This window comes from Fonsecaea pedrosoi (assembly GCF_000835455.1).
Source record: "Fonsecaea pedrosoi CBS 271.37 unplaced genomic scaffold supercont1.3, whole genome shotgun sequence".
Classification (NCBI taxonomy): domain Eukaryota; kingdom Fungi; phylum Ascomycota; class Eurotiomycetes; order Chaetothyriales; family Herpotrichiellaceae; genus Fonsecaea; species Fonsecaea pedrosoi.
The window spans coordinates 278,796-294,081 of record NW_013550613.1 but is presented as its reverse complement, the minus strand read 5'-3'; the positions used below and the strand labels follow the sequence as shown (position 1 = coordinate 294,081).

Below are 15,286 nucleotides of genomic sequence, written 5' to 3'. Positions count from 1 at the left end.
GGATGTGTCAGATTAGGCCGTGCTGAGACATTGCATGCTAATAGCTTTCATTTCCGGCAGATAGATTCTTAGAGGTGTCTCGGAGCTCCGTATAACCCACAACTGACAGGATCGGATACAGAGAGCAAGAAATAGAGAGGCATTTTCGTGGATGTCAATAGTAGCTTTCGAGGTTTGGTTGGTTGGTTTCAAGCGGCCCCTGATTGGCTGAATATCTGCGAGGCTGACTCTGTCGGATTATCATTGATCCGAAGACTACAAGCTGGGATTGACCAAAGGACAGATTGTCAGGTCGCCAACTTGATATCTCACAGCGTCCTACCATTGTTCAACAAAAGATTTGTTGTTGGTACATTCACCGGCGCGCAGTCTCGTCTGGGTGAAAACATTACCATGGCTCCCATCTCTGTGCGGTCGAGGTAACACAAAAGTAGCATCTTACATCAAGAACAGCATGGCTTCTTCCGCACTCAGCCCTTCAGAGAAATGGTCGCTGCTTGTGACCACCGGAGCTTCTCTGGCTGTGATTGCCAACACCTTCCAGGGAGATGGAGCCCCTCTTGTGGCATCCCTCGCGTTCTCGACCCTGGCTTTCTCTATGACTTATGCTTTTGTGCGATGGTCCGGCCCGGCTTTTGTCAAGGCTGGCCTGAAAGGGAGAGACATGAGCAAGATCATGCCTAAAGAGATGTGAGTAGTTTTCAATGCTGAGTAGGGTGCAGACGCTAATCTGCATAGTCCTGAGGCCATGGGGGCAGTGGCTGCGGCGGTCTACATACTGGCTCTGATGGCCTTCATTCCTTTCGCCTTCTACAAGGACATCGTCGCTGCTACGTCCGGTGGAGGAAACCGGGATGTCGTTCTCACAGTCACTGAGGTCGAGACTGGACGCTTTTTGCACCGATTTCCTCACTCGAAACTGTCCTCGTATCAATCGGCACTGAACACGCTCCAAGCCACGACTATACTTGGTATATGCGACGACCTCCTCGACCTTCGCTGGAGACACAAGTTCTTCATCCCCGCGGTAGCATCACTACCCCTGCTGATTGTTTACTATGTCGACTTTGGCGTCACTTCGGTAGTGGTTCCCAATTTCCTTGTCCCTTATATGCCTAATCAGGCTCGTCTCATCGACCTGTCACTCTTCTATTACCTGTACATGTCAGCACTGTCAATATTTGCCCCAAACTCGATCAACATCCTGGCAGGGGTCAATGGGATCGAAGTTGGACAGTCACTGGTGATTGCGGGACTCTTGGTGCTCAATTCAGCACTCTATCTGGTCCCTTTCCCTGGGAATCCGGTCTTGAACCACGCCTATGCAACGCGCCCACATCCTGCCACCGATGGACATCTCATGACGCTGTATATCTTATTGCCATTCTTGGCCGTGTCGACAGCCCTGTACATCCACAACCGATACCCAGCTAGAGTCTTCGTTGGGGACACGTATTGCTATGTCGCAGGCATGACATTTGCGGTGGTGGCGATCATGGCGCATTTCAGCAAGACACTCCTGCTGCTTCTGATTCCACAGATTGCCAACTTCCTCTACAGTACTCCACAGCTATTCCACCTGATTCCGTGTCCTCGACATCGGCTACCCAAGTTTAACGCAAGAACAGGTCTCCTCGAGCCCAGTGTGACACCATGGCCACCGGAGAGGCCTCCCAGCAAGCTTCTCACAGCGGTATTCTTCTTCCTCGAGAAGTTACACCTGATTCAAGTGACGGTGGATTCCAAGACGAACCGCATCTCTAGCACATCGAATCTGACCATTATCAATTTGTGGCTGGTATGGAGGGGTCCTATGAGAGAAGACCAGCTCACAAGGGAGTTGCTGGTCATGCAGACGTGCTGTGGCCTCTTAGGGCTGTTTGTGCGGCACACGATGGCGTTGATAATATTCGGCATTGATAATCGGGGGCTGGGGTCTGCGGTGTAGTAGACATATGGCGTGAAATGCCGTATAGACCTTGATACCCCTGTGATATAGACGAATCAACCTTTCTCTGATATGCCTTATATTCCTCGTGTGGCATGTGCCGAAGATGATCCGAATCCCAGGCCACCCGCTCCTGCCACTGCAGCCTTCAGCCTTCCAAGCGTGTCCTAATGCGTCTTCGAGTCAACTGCAAATTGCCTTGCACGGGTAATAGGCTCCCCAGATGAGTTTGTAAGGCTATCAAGTCGTTGTATGGGAAGGGTGATTAGGCAGGTCTTCGGTAAATGTCGGTGTCGTGCGTCACCCTCAGGATCCTCCGATTCACTTCTCGCTCGACTCTTTTTCACCGCAACTCGCTCAGGATTTCAACCTGCTCACAACTTCACACGACAGCTGTCAGGTTTTCCTCTGATGGCCGGAAGATCTTCAAAACGAGTCAAGCTCGACTCCAACCCAAGTCACGGTCCATCGGCCTCGCAGAGATCGCCTCCATACAGCAATGTCGCGGACCCAGCATCCATCCGGGTGAAGAGAGCCGCGTTCCTCAGTTCAATCTCAAGGTCAATCTCACCTCCAGGCATCTCAAGATCGGGAACAACGACGCCGCAGCCGCAGACCCAGACGAGCGAGAGCCCAAAAAAGGACGATCCTCCTCGTCCTCCGCTACCTCAGATTGAATCACCCAAGCGAGTCCACGCAGATTCAGACAGTCAATACACCAACATTGATTCCAGCCAAACCTCTACAGCGAAGCTCGTTCCCTCTCCTTTCAGACTCACGACCATACGTGACCTTCCGCCTTCCAAGAACGCTGATACTGTCTCACTACATGACATCCTCGGGAATCCGCTGATCAAGGAAGCATGGATCTTCAACTACTGCTTCGATGTCGACTGGCTGATGACCCATTTCGATCCCGATATTCGCCCCAGTGTCAAAGTAAAGATTCTTCATGGCTCGTGGAAGAATGACTCTCCAAACAAGATCCTCATCGACGATGCGTGTCGGAGATGGACCAATGTTGAAGCCGCGACTGCTTATTTGCCTGACCATTTCGGAACTCACCATAGCAAGATGTTCATTCTCTTTACCCACGATGACCTTGCGCAGGTTGTTATCCACACAGCCAATATGTTGGAGAAGGACTGGACCAACATGACCCAGGCAGCATGGCTGTCTCCTATGCTACCACTTCTAGAAGGCAAGGAGGTGGACAAACCGGGCAAGATAGGAACTGGGACGAGATTTAAGCATGATTTGCTCGCCTATCTCACCGCATATGCATCAAAAACAAAGGACCTGCAGGAACAACTGGCCCAATTCGATTTTAGAACCGTCAGAGGTGCCCTTGTTGCTTCCGTACCGTCACGAATGAAGGAGTCCTCAACCGCGCAGAAGAACGAGGTCGCATGGGATTTGAAGCTCTGGGGCTACCCAAGTCTGTTGCGAGCGTTGAGATCGATTCTCCCAAAACAACGGAAGACTATACCCTCCAACAAGCAGACAAGCACAGAGTCACCGCATGTTGTTTGCCAGATTTCCTCAATCGCCACCCTCCCACAGAGCTGGCTGAATCAGTTCTTCCCCGTGCTCTACTCTACCCTGCAATTTACCTCAACCAGTCCAGCACGTGAATGGGAGCCCGAGCACGTCTCAATCATCTACCCAACACCTCACAACGTTGCGGCATCGCTCGACGGGTACGCATCCGGCGGATCCATCCACACAAAGGCACAATCCACTGCTCACTTGAAACAAATCACTGGCCTTCGAAGATCATTGTGTCAATGGACCAGAGGCTCAATCAAAGACGCAAGAGCGGGAAGAGACGAGGCGGCACCACACATCAAGACATATGTGTGCTTTGCCAGCAAGCCGACGACGACGAAACCAAGACCGGAGGTGAAGTGGGCGTTGTTGACGAGCGCGAATCTAAGCCAGCAGGCCTGGGGCACTCTCCGCGTGAAAGATAAGGAGATTGTCGTGCAGAGCTACGAGATCGGCGTGCTTGTCTGGCCAGAGCTGTTCGCCGAGAACTTTGACGCCGAAGGCGTCAGTGAGACGGACGAGCACGGCGCAGTGGGAGAAGAGACCAGTGATGCCCGAAAGATAAAGATGATTCCCGTGTTCGGAGGAGATACACCTCAACACCCTCCACATACCTCGGACGACGTCGCCGAAGCATCGCCTGGTCCCGAAACACTGGTCGGCCTGCGCATCCCGTACGACCTCCCCCTTACGCCTTACGAGGACGGCGACATGCCATGGAGTCCGCAGGGCGTGTATGAGCAGCCCGACCGCTGGGGTAGACGGTGGCCCAGGAATTTCACCTGAGCTGTCATCTCCATCTCTCTCTGAAACCCGGTTTGCAGTCTCTTTCCCGTGTCCCAACCCTAACAACACCAGTACGACAACCGTCCCTTGGACAGTAAGGAGGTTGATTATCCTCCTTTGGTGGGAGACACAACCTCTGTGACGGACGATGTTGTTAAGAGAGAGAGGAACACAGATACGGCCACAAGCCATGACGAATGATGATAATGATGTATCCATTACAGCGACTTCTGTATATCCACGCCAGCGGAATGAGAAGAAGACAGCAAGGACTCTGGAGATCACTATCAAGGTTGTCTCACTGGGCTCATCATACTCGTACATCTATGTACCTCAATATACCTCAATGTACCTCGTATCTACAGCTTGCACCCAGGAATTCCTACAATCCCCAAGGGTCCAAGCTATTCATATACACCTCACACTTTTATCATAACAGTAGAGAAGTCTTCGTTCCTTGTTGTCTCCGTGCGTGTATTCCGGTCTTGGCCACTCAGCTGATCTGTTCGGGTTCTAGCAGCCAGTCTCCCACGTTTCCTGTTACCGTGTATATATATACAATAGATACCCGGTCTGGTGGCTAGGCATTGAAGTACGGGCTCGTGACCTTGGTGCTGTCCCGTCTCAACCGTCGTCTTCCTGCGGCGGGGGTGCGAGGCCGACCTGCCGAGCGGGTTTCTTTCGCCAGGTCTGGCTTGATATTGGACCGCGAGGTTCGTTCGCCCTTTGACTTGGACCGGCGTGCTGTTGTGCCGTTGGCACCGTCAGACTGAAACTCGCTGTCATCTCCGTCGTCGTCCGGAGTGGGACTAGATATGACCGATGTGGCAGCTCTGGTGCTTGTTCTTGTTCGTCTCCGTGAGGATGGCTGAGACGCGGCTGTGGAATTTCCCTGAGCCCGAGGTTTGGGCGCTGAGGAGTTGCGTTTGGTGGCTCTCGTGGGCACATAGTCGTCCGAATCGGAGTCAATCGGAGTTTTGTCATCGTGATCACTATCGTCGTCACCTTCTCCTTCGCCCCTCACGTCGTCCTCGTCATCATCATCAGCATCGCCGACATCGTATAGCCTGGTTTCGATACCGGATTCGTTACCGGATTCGTGGTCGAACTCTTCACCGTCTCCGCTATCATCGCTGGGAGGCGCTGATAAACCTGAACTCTCGTGCTCACTGTCTCCAGGTTCATCGAGGATAGACTTTCCAGGTCGTCGACGTCGAAGCGCGGGTTTCAACGGCGAGACAGAAGACGGGGTCGGATACTGATAGTCTGAAGCTCGTTCTTTCCCCTTGGAAATGGAGTGAGCCGAAACATGCGATTTCGGCGCGTCTTGGTGATGGACCACTTCGAGGTCACTTTCGACCAGCTGCTCTTCGTCGGAGTCGATAAGAAACCCGCCTCCCTCACCGAAGTCGTCCTCGGCGGTCTGAGTTTCAGGTAAATCTCGATGCGCCATGGGAGCCTCGTCGTCAGTTTCCAACATGATCGGCTGGTCTTGACTCTTCCCCACTGCCAGCTCATCAGCCGCATTCTGATCGCCGTATGTGTCCCTCACTCTCTCCCTAATCCTCAGCCCGACAACAAATTTTCTCCATAGCTCCAATACCATCGACTCCATCTTCTTCTCCTGTTTTTTCCTCTGCTCCTCGTTGAATTTGTGCCACGCCTCTTTGACAGCCCGCTCATTCTCCTTCGCGACGACCACCCCGGTGCATATGGGCACTGCGCGCTTGTTGCCGAATTCAAAGCCCGTGACTGCCTCAGCAAAGTCAACCTGTAGCTTCTTACAGATCCGCACAGTCCCTCTCAGAGGAATATGAACGGCGCCTTCTGGCACCATTGAAGGAACAAAGCAATCTATATTTCCATAGGCGTTCTTCGGTATCACCCCGTTTTGTATTGGAGGAGGGATGATGTATTCAGTCTGATCCCAGCTGTACAGGCCCTGCATCTGTTTCTCTCCAGTTTGTCGTTCGTGTTCTTCTGCTTCCCGCTTACGAGTCAACGTGACAGCCCGCACCGGAACTAGCTTCAAAGGAGCCTCCCCGGCTGAAGGACGACGGCCCTCTTTATGCCATGACTCTGCTGTCAAACATCGTTCAACGTCGGATCGGCGAAACACTGGCTCCTCCTTCTGGTTGTCGCCCTTTCCCGAAACGAAGATGCGCACCGGTTTGGCGTTGGGTCGAAGCGCTTCTTCACGGCGGAGGAACCGTTCGAGCACATAATCAGCGGAGGCCTTAAGTGACTGCAAAGTGTCGACTTCTTGACCGCCGCCGTCCTTCTTCTCAGGTAGCTGAGGGACAAGATCCGCCGCATCTTCCACGTCGTCGACCGCTGTTCTCATCGGGTCAGGCCGAGCGTAGCCACTCATTACGCGCTTGAACCAGTCGTAGTCCTCGTATCTCTTGACCTTGCCGTGTTTGTTGTATACAGGAATCTTCTCCACAGGGAATCGGAACCCCTTTGTCTTGCCTGGCCAAATTCTTTTCTTCAGATATCGCACAGTCACATCCTTCGCCGAGCCATCGGAAGAATACGCAATGACATAGGCCATCACTGTCTTTGTCTTCTCAGCTTTGATGCCGCGGGGCTCGAAGGTCGCAAGGGTTTCGGGAGTAGTTGCTACCGGGGACGTAAGAACGAGTGGAGATACAGGGAGGATTTTGTGTGTTATAGGAGATATTGCCTCAGTCCAGTAGGTGGGGAAGGGATTGTCTCGGTCGTATTTCTGAGGTCGTTTCTTGGGCATGGTCGGGGTGATGTCCACAACTGAGGAGTCGTCGTCTTCGCGCTCAGAACCAACCTTGATTGTTTTGCGAGGCCCGCCTTTCCGTCGTGCTGGAGTCTTTGTGATCTCCGATATCGATTTGGCGTCTCCAGACTCTGAATCGTTAAGAGAAGTATCGGAATCGACCTCCTCGATGGCCTTCTTGGGCAGTGCTTGTTCTGCCTTGGTCCAACCGAAGCCACTGGGCTGTAGACTCGCTACCAACCTGGCCTCGATACCTAAGCCTCTCAGCAGTGCGGTAAACAGTTGAGCGCCGACGTCCCTCGAGCCCTCAGACTTCCTCGCAAGCTGACGGAATTCCTGGATATTTCTGATTCGCTCTCCATGTACCTCAGGATTGTGCTCGTCGTTGCGCTGAGACTGGATAGTCTGCTTCAAGCTGTGCCGGGTGCCGTAGCCACGCTTCCGTAAACCAGGAGCAGTAACGGCAAACCTCTTCTTCCAATATGCAGCCAGGACTTTCATAAGGGAGATTAGTGGATCGCCATTGCTCATGTCGGGTTTGCCCTGCTCGACACGTTTGCTTGGTCTACCCCAATCTCTTTCATCACGCGGGTCACCAGCCCTCTGTTTGCCATGTCTCTTGCCCCTACCCTTTGTAGAATCTCCAATTCCCTCTGTCTCTACAGCTATCAACCCACTGGCTCTCTTCCACTTTTCGACCTCCTTCTTGATCGGAGGAGGCAACTGTTGGACGAGGATCTGTTGAACCTCCCTGTCTGAGACCCAGCTGTTCCGAATCGAGTTGTGCCATAGTAGGAATTGCACGTGTAGTTGATGGGTACAAACCCGGACCTGCTTCTCGCGCTTCGAGGGACCTTTGCGCTTGTTTGCCGCTTGCGCAATCCAGTTGTCGGCTTCATTGTCCGCTTTGCGCAAAGTTATCTCGATAGGACCGTCCGACTGCGGTTTATAGGCCGGTAACTCCTTCTCATGATCGTAGCCTGCAGCGTCTTCCCATTCTATATCTTCGTCCTCGTCCTCTTCCTTTTCATCATGATGAGTCGAAGCCGATGGCTGCTTGAGGTTCGATGAGACGTCTTCGAACTGCTCGCTGTCTACGTCACTGAGAGAGGATTCGGACTCGTCACTCCCGAGAGAGAACGTCTCGGTCCGTTGTAGCCCTGGAATATTTCTCGATTCGGCGTCCAATACATCTGCGAGGCGTGCTTTCTTCACAGGAGTCTCTCGAGAGGGAGCCGGTGGCGACGTGGATCGCCTCTTTCTCGGGAGGAATGGTGGCATTGGATTCTACCCTGGAAGGGCACAGAGCCTCAGCTCTAGATCATACAAGGTAAGAGGTCAAAGACGATGACACCGACACCAACATACAGGATGCAGGCAGCATCCGGTGCGATTTGCGCGACTTTCCCAGGGCGGTAAATGGTGACGTCGCTAAGATCTCCAGAGGCACCAGAGGGTTTAAGCGAAAAGTGATAATCCCGCGGCGCAGATGGCGCCTGGAACAATCCACTGGGATTTTTTTTGCGGGGGGGCATGAACAAAAGATTTACGCGTGGTGCTCTCATCAAGCACTTTCGTTCACGACGCGCCCTGTCAAGGACATATTCCTCTCTCGCCTACAGCCTTCAGCCCCTGTTTGAGATCAATGGCCGACAGATCGCCGTTGTCGCCTATTCGCACCTACCACTGCCTATGCACGACCCTCGTTCTCGCCACCGCGCATGACCTGAATTCCCTTCCTCGTCGCAATGAGCCTGTTCAAGATGGCGCTCTGATCCTAGCTCCGCCTGTCGACATTACTCGAGCGGAGAGCCTAGAGATGCTAGAATCCAAACCCGCGACTTCGGTGCTTCTCAATGTGGCGCCAGAGCGAAGACCAGTCATGATCCGCAGAGAAGACGGATTCGAGAAGAGAACCCTCTTGAGATGCATTCGGTGCAAGTTAGTAATAGGATACAATCTCGATGACAGTCAATTTGAGAAACAAGAAGGGAATCCAAGGCCAGCATATTTGCTGCCTGGTGGACTACTCGGTACCCAAGACATGGTGGAAGGGAAACAAGCAGAGACTCCATCTTGGGCGGAGCAGAAATAACTGCCTGTTTGTGCAGAATTCATGTGTTTATTTGCATCTGAGATACCCTCTGAACCAATAAGTTCTGCCAGAATGCACTCAGGTGCTGTGCCTGAGAAACAGGACAATGGTGGTGGTATCCTGACCACTGCTGCGCCAACCAAAAACGATACACTGGATTCCATGCCCGTAAACCATACGCTCGTAAAAGGAAGTGCCTAGTTGGCCAGGATCGTTCGGACGAGTTCCATGTAGTTGATCTCCCCACTACTGGTGTCGACGGCCTTCAGCAGCTCGTCCACCTCTTCGTCACTCATTTTCTCGCCCAAGTTCGTCAGAATGTATCTCAGTTGGCCCACCCCAATAAAGCCAGTCATGTCCTTGTCAAACACTTGGAAGCCACGACAGTATTCTTCTGGTTCGCCAGGATCTCGGAAGCCACCAGGTCGGTTGAGCACTTTGCTGAAGGAGTCAAAGTCAACTGTGGCAAATGTTAGCCCCCGGTTTGCTATCAAGTGGCCCTGATTTTTCTTACAATCGCCCCCAACTTGTTTCTCTAGGTCTCTGATCTCAGCGAGGGTGGGATTTTGGCCGCAGGCGCGCAGGAGGTCGCCGAGCGATTCGAGAGCAACACGGCCATTGCCACGCTTGTCATACAGCGAGAAGGCCTCTTTGTAGTTGGTAGAAGTCTGTGTGGCAGATGATTGAGAATTAGCCATTGAGAAGAATTCTGCGTGAAAACAGAGATAGAGGGGGAAGATGCAGAGGGAGAAAGTTCGTGAGATGGTGTCGTGTCTTTGTTTGTTGGTGGACGACAATTGAGCGTTTAGTCAAGCATGCTGGGGGGGGGTGAGATCGCCCTGGTCCTCTGCGGAAACTTCCTGGGCGAATGGGAGGAAAGAACTCACCATCTTCCAAATCTGAGTTCTCCCAAAGAAGTGTGTTCCTTTCCACAAGCCTCGACTGCTCTTTGCTGAATCGAATTTATTCTTGGTGTTTGAGTCGTGAAAATGGTTTCAGGGTCAGTGTTGAAGAAGGTGGAAGACAACACAGGTCTCTCCTGAAGTAAAGATGGCGCGTGCACGCTCCTTTCTGTTGACACTAGTTCCTGCGTGGCCCTCGACCACAAACCCACTTCAACGCCCCCCCGTCTCCCAGCAACGGTCGCCAGCCTCATTCACCACCACCTCGAGCCCCTCCTTTTCGACTCCCTAGCATGAAAATCACATTTGCTATGACGATGCAAACCCTAAAAATCTTCTGCTCCTTCTTGGGCAGCAACCGGAAGACGAGGCTCATCTGGTCTTGGACACACTCCGCAGCACGGCTTTCTGCCTCATCCTAGGTGGTTTCCGCAGTTTGAACAGACCAACAGGGCGTCAACTGATCAACTCCTTGGCCGCCAAGTTCCTCTACTGTCTACGAGCTTGCGAGAATGCGACCTCCGGCCCATCGTTTTCTAATATGCTGTCCAGTGGCAATCAAGTCCTCAATCTCTTCTTCACAACTTCACATGGCGGGATCACACCCGTTTATTCCCTCAACCATGAATTATCTCACAGTTCCTGATTGGGTATACCCGTGGTCCAATACCAGGAGGGTTTCATTCACCAGAGCATGAGGTCACGCCGCCCTCGGAATTAACTCGCGAAGTCGTCGACTCGTACAAGAAATGCGTATGGTCTAGAATTTCCCTTGACTGGCCCGGTGGTAAGACCGAACGTCAAATACAAGCATGCGTTTCGCTTATGGGGTCCGTCTCGCTCTCGATCCTCGAGTTTCCTTTCTTTCACATGATCGTCCGAGATTGGTATCAATGGCCCAAACAGATCCCACACCCCATTTAGCCTATGTCACAGCCTCAAACATGCTCGGGTGGATAAACGTGGGAGAAGCGTGATATCTTGACAATCTACGCTGCAACGTTATCATTTAGCCCTGCATGCGTCAATGGCCTTGATCCATCCACAAGGTAGGGACTTTTACTCGGCCAGTCACATTGATGTTAGCACGTTGGGATCAATCGGCTGTCCTTCTCCTTAGCCCCATGTTTTCTGCAATCATTGATATAGAAGCGAAGTGGAAGCCAGCTGGGTATCCGAGCCCCTCAGCAGACAGCACACAATCCTCCTTATCCTACGGTGGTGAAGATAGATTTCACTTATTCTAGGCATCTCGCGTCCCAGGAGTATCGCAGCATATCTGATCGACATAACACGCCAACACTTTATCAATCGACCCCCCAGACCTACACTTCAATAAATAATGTCTTCTCCCTCATCGACCGGTGTCGAAAGACCTGCCATAACTACCCCAGGCCGACCGCACTCTTCTTCTCTATCTTCGGTCAACACTCTCCGAAGCACCACCACTTCGTCAACCTTGGCCTGCTCGTCGTCAGAGATGCATTCCAAACTCACCAAACAAATGCAGGCACGCTCCAACAATCAGCAACGCTGGCAGTCCTGGCAAGCCAAACAAATCGAATGCTTTCAAGGTGCTGCAATGGAGGCAGGGAAGGATGCCAAATCGAGCAAGGGTTTCACCTCAAAGCGGCCGCATATCCACCTCGACGGCATTTCGAGAAGTCTTAGGAGATTGCGGGGGTAAGGACGTTAAGAGCGTGCAAGTGTGACACTCATGCTGCATCAGAAGTAGTCTCACTAATCGATATTGAATGCGGCTTAGCGGCTCATGAGGAGGGATACATCATATGTTCCCAGAGCAAGGCAAATCGAAGACGTCGTGGAAGTGACGGAAGGATTTTTCCTCCCCAAGGCCTGATTTCAACACGGCTGTTCTGGATTGCTTACAAACCGATACCAAACACACCCGGTTGTCCAGAGTCCCAACCCTACACTAAAGCCACATCCTTTCAAACCGAAGGAAATCCAGTCATGCAAGGATGACAGCGTCTGGTCTACAAGACCGGAGACGCAGAAGCTCGACCTGGACATAGTAGGCGTTCCAGACACTGGTCAAGAGATGTTGGTCTGAGTGACTGGTCCGACGTTGGAGAGTTCGCGCCTGGGTCGGACGTACCAAGAGGAGATCGACGTTCCCGAACACTGCAGGAGCTAGGACAGAGCGTCTTCGTGATGCGTTTCTCACCTGGCTGACTGACAAAGCCCTGCAGTCAAGTACTGGAAGCATGATATCATGTACCCGTGTTGGAGTGGCTGGAGAACGTCAGGATGGAGAGATGCATGGATGGTTGGCCAGTTTTGGGCTTGGGCAAAGCATCCGATCTTTTATAGGATCAGGAATCGACAATATCCAGAATATGCTTATACGAACTTGCGTTGAGCCCTATCTCAAGACTTACCGGTTCGATGACGGTTCGATTCTAAGCATCCCTTCCGACTACGTGGTCACAAGGTTGTGATGGAACTCGAGTGCTTTTGTGCATATTTGCTATTGACTGCAGATCTCCCATGGCCTTCATCAGTGGCTCTGACTACAAGAATTTACTCGAGTGCATTGATGCTCGCGCGTCCGACCTCGGCCGCACCAGTTTCAAGCACTCACTCCCTTGTGGTTTGACAGGCCGAGGGCCTTATCTTCGCCTTTTAGTTTATTCTTACCATGAACGCCCTCGATCCGAGCATGGATATGCTCCTCGGCCGTCCTCCCTGCACCGGCATATCTCGGCACCCAACCCTGCTTCTGCATGCCTTGCATAGGCACCAGAACGGCATCCTTGTCCGGATGCAGGAAATACGCAAACGTGTACCGATCCAAGCCGCCCTCCGTGGCGGTGGGGACGACGCGGTGCCAAGTGCTCTTTAACTTGCCAGCGGTCCAGAACTCGAGCATGTCGCCGATGTTCACGAGGATCAGGTCGGGCAGAGCCGGTGCTGGCGTCCACGTCTCCGTGTCCAGCGACAAGTCTGGGGCAGTGTATTTGGGCGGGCGGACTTCGAGACCACCAACGGTGGTCTGGAAGAGAAGAGTCAGGGTACCCCAGTCTGTGTGGGGCGAGATGCGAAATGTTGTAGGAATCACACCACCGACAGTGTCCGACGAGGGCGTGGTGACGGGCGGGTAATGCATCAGCTCGAAGTTGTCATAGTTTTCCTTTTGCGGTCCATGGTACTGCGTGAACGTGGTGGGAGGGAGGTCGAGCGCCAACGCGATGAGCTCGAGGAGTTGCTTCGTGAAGAGACGGACATGTTGGTGCTGGAAGGAGAAGATCTGTTGGCGTGCTTCGGAGAGGATGGGAGGGAGGGGTGCGGCGGCGGCGTGCTCGGGCGTCGGCCACTTGTTGATACTGATGGCTTCGCGAGGATCGGTGAATCTGGCGTCCGCTCTGGGGAGGTCGTCAGGTCACACCATTGTGATTCTGCTCTGTTTTATCACAAGAAAAAGAAGAAAAAATGGAAGGGAGGGTAACGCCAGTAAACACACTCACCCGTACGAGCTGGCGGGTTTGTAGCCGGCGTTCTTCGATGCCACGTAGGGGGCTTCGAGTTTGACGGGCAGCGGTTGACCAAAGAACCGTCTCTGCTACAATGATCTTGTAAGTGTGATGGAATAGTCAATAGGATTGTGGTCATCTATAAGTTAACAACAAGAGCTTGGACGGGCGAAGAGGCAGGAGTTCTTGCGCTGTCCACCTACATATCTATATCGATTGGGGGAGAATGAAAGTAACAACAAGACTGGTCTGCATCAAGAGAAGATCAAGTAAGGAGAGATACTTACTAGGTCAAAAATACCGTCAATGGCCTCTTGCGGTATAGGATGGTTTTTGACATAGAAGAAGCCTATTGTTGATGATACAGAAGAAGCAATCAGTAAGTATAGACCACACAATATGTTGGCCAAGTACCACTACTCGTACGAGTACGGGGGCCAGTACTGCCTTGTGCATTGTGGTAAAGGATGCGGGCTCTCACCCCAGTCAGTACATGCTCTGAGCAGGTCTCTAGCCACCTCCTCCGGCGACGAGGTAGCCTGGGTAAAGTCGATGATAGGGATGTCGGTGGCGATAGCCATAGCGGTCTAGCAGTTTCTTGTTGTCCGCAGGGAATATTTCAGGTAGAGGTAGACAGATTAGTCCTGCGGTCTTGGTTGACACGTTGATTAGCGATTCTAAGTGCAAGGGTGCCACGAGGTGTTACTCGGTACCCGGCGAGACATACGAGTACTGAGTTGGTGCTCGTTTAGAGGATGTCTTGATTAGCGAATACTCTGGTGTTATGGTAGGTAGCATCAGTTCTACATCGTAGGAAGGTGAAATGGTTGATCATGACCATCCTCATTGATAGGGGCCAGAAATCTACCAAGTAGAACATCGCGATAATGGTCATAGATAAGGAAGGTCGTTTCTCCCTCGTTGGCCTCAAGTTCTCACTTCTCGTAAATCCTTGTGTCACCCGCAGCCTCCCTCTTTCGTCTCGGGGCTGGCCGAAACTTCCTTTTTCCCCCTAGTCTCCGACTCCTAAAGTCTCGGGCGGCCTCTTCCTTTCTGGGCTTGCAGGAATCAGGTCGCTTAGAAGCCCAGAACCAGTCATCCCTACATCCAAGCAAATGCCCAGATGAGCTTGAGCAAGCTTGGTGTTGTGGCCAAGTTCAACCCTGTTTTCATGTGGGAACTCCATTTCATCTTCACCTGGATGGCACCACTATTGATCTCTCCCTTTGAGTGCAGCGAGTAGCGATGTCTAGCCCTGTGTCCGGAACGACAAAAGAACACTCCCTTTTCCTACCAGCGGCGCCGTGCTTGATACCATCTCACCTGGGCTGCGGTGAAATACTCGTCGTATGCCTACAAGATTTCGCGACTCAACGAAGGACTAGGTACCGAGTAGTAGCACTGTTTACTTCGTAGGCATGTAGGCAGGGCGACAGGGTGCGGGGGGCGCAGTCTGCAATTTGACAAAGCTATCGCCGCCCAGATGACTAACCAAGTCGATGCGCCGGTTGGGAGGTGCCGAGTGGGCAAGGCAAGGAATGGGTGCACTCGTAGGTAAGAGAAGGCCATGAATAAGTAGTAAGTAAGGGCGTAACAAAAGCGACGCTGAGCCCCGTGTGAACTCCGGGCCCATTTTGCACATCGAGCCCACCGAACTCATCTTTCAAATTAACATAGTAAAGCAACCTCCTCAAACAAATACTTGCTGCGCGATCGAGGCGAACCCAATACTACAAAGTACACAGTATCCAAATGCTGACG

At 52.4% G+C, this 15,286-nt stretch overlaps 7 protein-coding genes across 7 annotated transcripts; 4 read left to right on the top strand and 3 right to left on the bottom strand.

The window, feature by feature from the left end:
- Positions 1–454: 454 nt before the first annotated feature.
- On the top strand, positions 455–1,948 carry Z517_03974 (uncharacterized protein; the record flags this gene model as incomplete). The annotated part of the gene is made up of 2 exons (XM_013429305.1): positions 455–690; positions 739–1,948. 2 exons carry the CDS (start codon positions 455–457, stop codon positions 1,946–1,948), a joined length of 1,446 nt encoding a protein of 481 aa, XP_013284759.1.
- Positions 1,949–2,359: 411 nt separating this feature from the next.
- Z517_03973 (uncharacterized protein) lies at positions 2,360–4,282 on the top strand (the record flags this gene model as incomplete). Its single annotated transcript, XM_013429304.1, has 1 exon — positions 2,360–4,282. The coding sequence occupies one exon, from the start codon at positions 2,360–2,362 to the stop codon at positions 4,280–4,282; it is 1,923 nt and encodes a 640-aa protein (XP_013284758.1).
- A 580-nt stretch (positions 4,283–4,862) lies between these two features.
- Z517_03972 (uncharacterized protein) lies at positions 4,863–8,315 on the bottom strand (the record flags this gene model as incomplete). Its single annotated transcript, XM_013429303.1, has 1 exon — positions 4,863–8,315. One exon carries the CDS (start codon positions 8,313–8,315, stop codon positions 4,863–4,865), a length of 3,453 nt encoding a protein of 1,150 aa, XP_013284757.1.
- Positions 8,316–8,679: 364 nt separating this feature from the next.
- Z517_03971 (uncharacterized protein) lies at positions 8,680–9,129 on the top strand (the record flags this gene model as incomplete). The annotated part of the gene is made up of 1 exon (XM_013429302.1): positions 8,680–9,129. The coding sequence occupies one exon, from the start codon at positions 8,680–8,682 to the stop codon at positions 9,127–9,129; it is 450 nt and encodes a 149-aa protein (XP_013284756.1).
- A 197-nt stretch (positions 9,130–9,326) lies between these two features.
- Z517_03970 (uncharacterized protein) lies at positions 9,327–9,827 on the bottom strand (the record flags this gene model as incomplete). The annotated part of the gene is made up of 2 exons (XM_013429301.1): positions 9,327–9,589; positions 9,644–9,827. 2 exons carry the CDS (start codon positions 9,825–9,827, stop codon positions 9,327–9,329), a joined length of 447 nt encoding a protein of 148 aa, XP_013284755.1.
- Positions 9,828–11,373: 1,546 nt separating this feature from the next.
- On the top strand, positions 11,374–12,493 carry Z517_03969 (uncharacterized protein; the record flags this gene model as incomplete). Its single annotated transcript, XM_013429300.1, has 2 exons — positions 11,374–11,714; positions 12,331–12,493. The coding sequence occupies 2 exons, from the start codon at positions 11,374–11,376 to the stop codon at positions 12,491–12,493; spliced, it is 504 nt and encodes a 167-aa protein (XP_013284754.1).
- Positions 12,494–12,624: 131 nt separating this feature from the next.
- Z517_03968 (uncharacterized protein) lies at positions 12,625–14,106 on the bottom strand (the record flags this gene model as incomplete). The annotated part of the gene is made up of 4 exons (XM_013429299.1): positions 12,625–13,417; positions 13,520–13,614; positions 13,813–13,874; positions 14,007–14,106. The coding sequence occupies 4 exons, from the start codon at positions 14,104–14,106 to the stop codon at positions 12,625–12,627; spliced, it is 1,050 nt and encodes a 349-aa protein (XP_013284753.1).
- Positions 14,107–15,286: the final 1,180 nt, after the last annotated feature.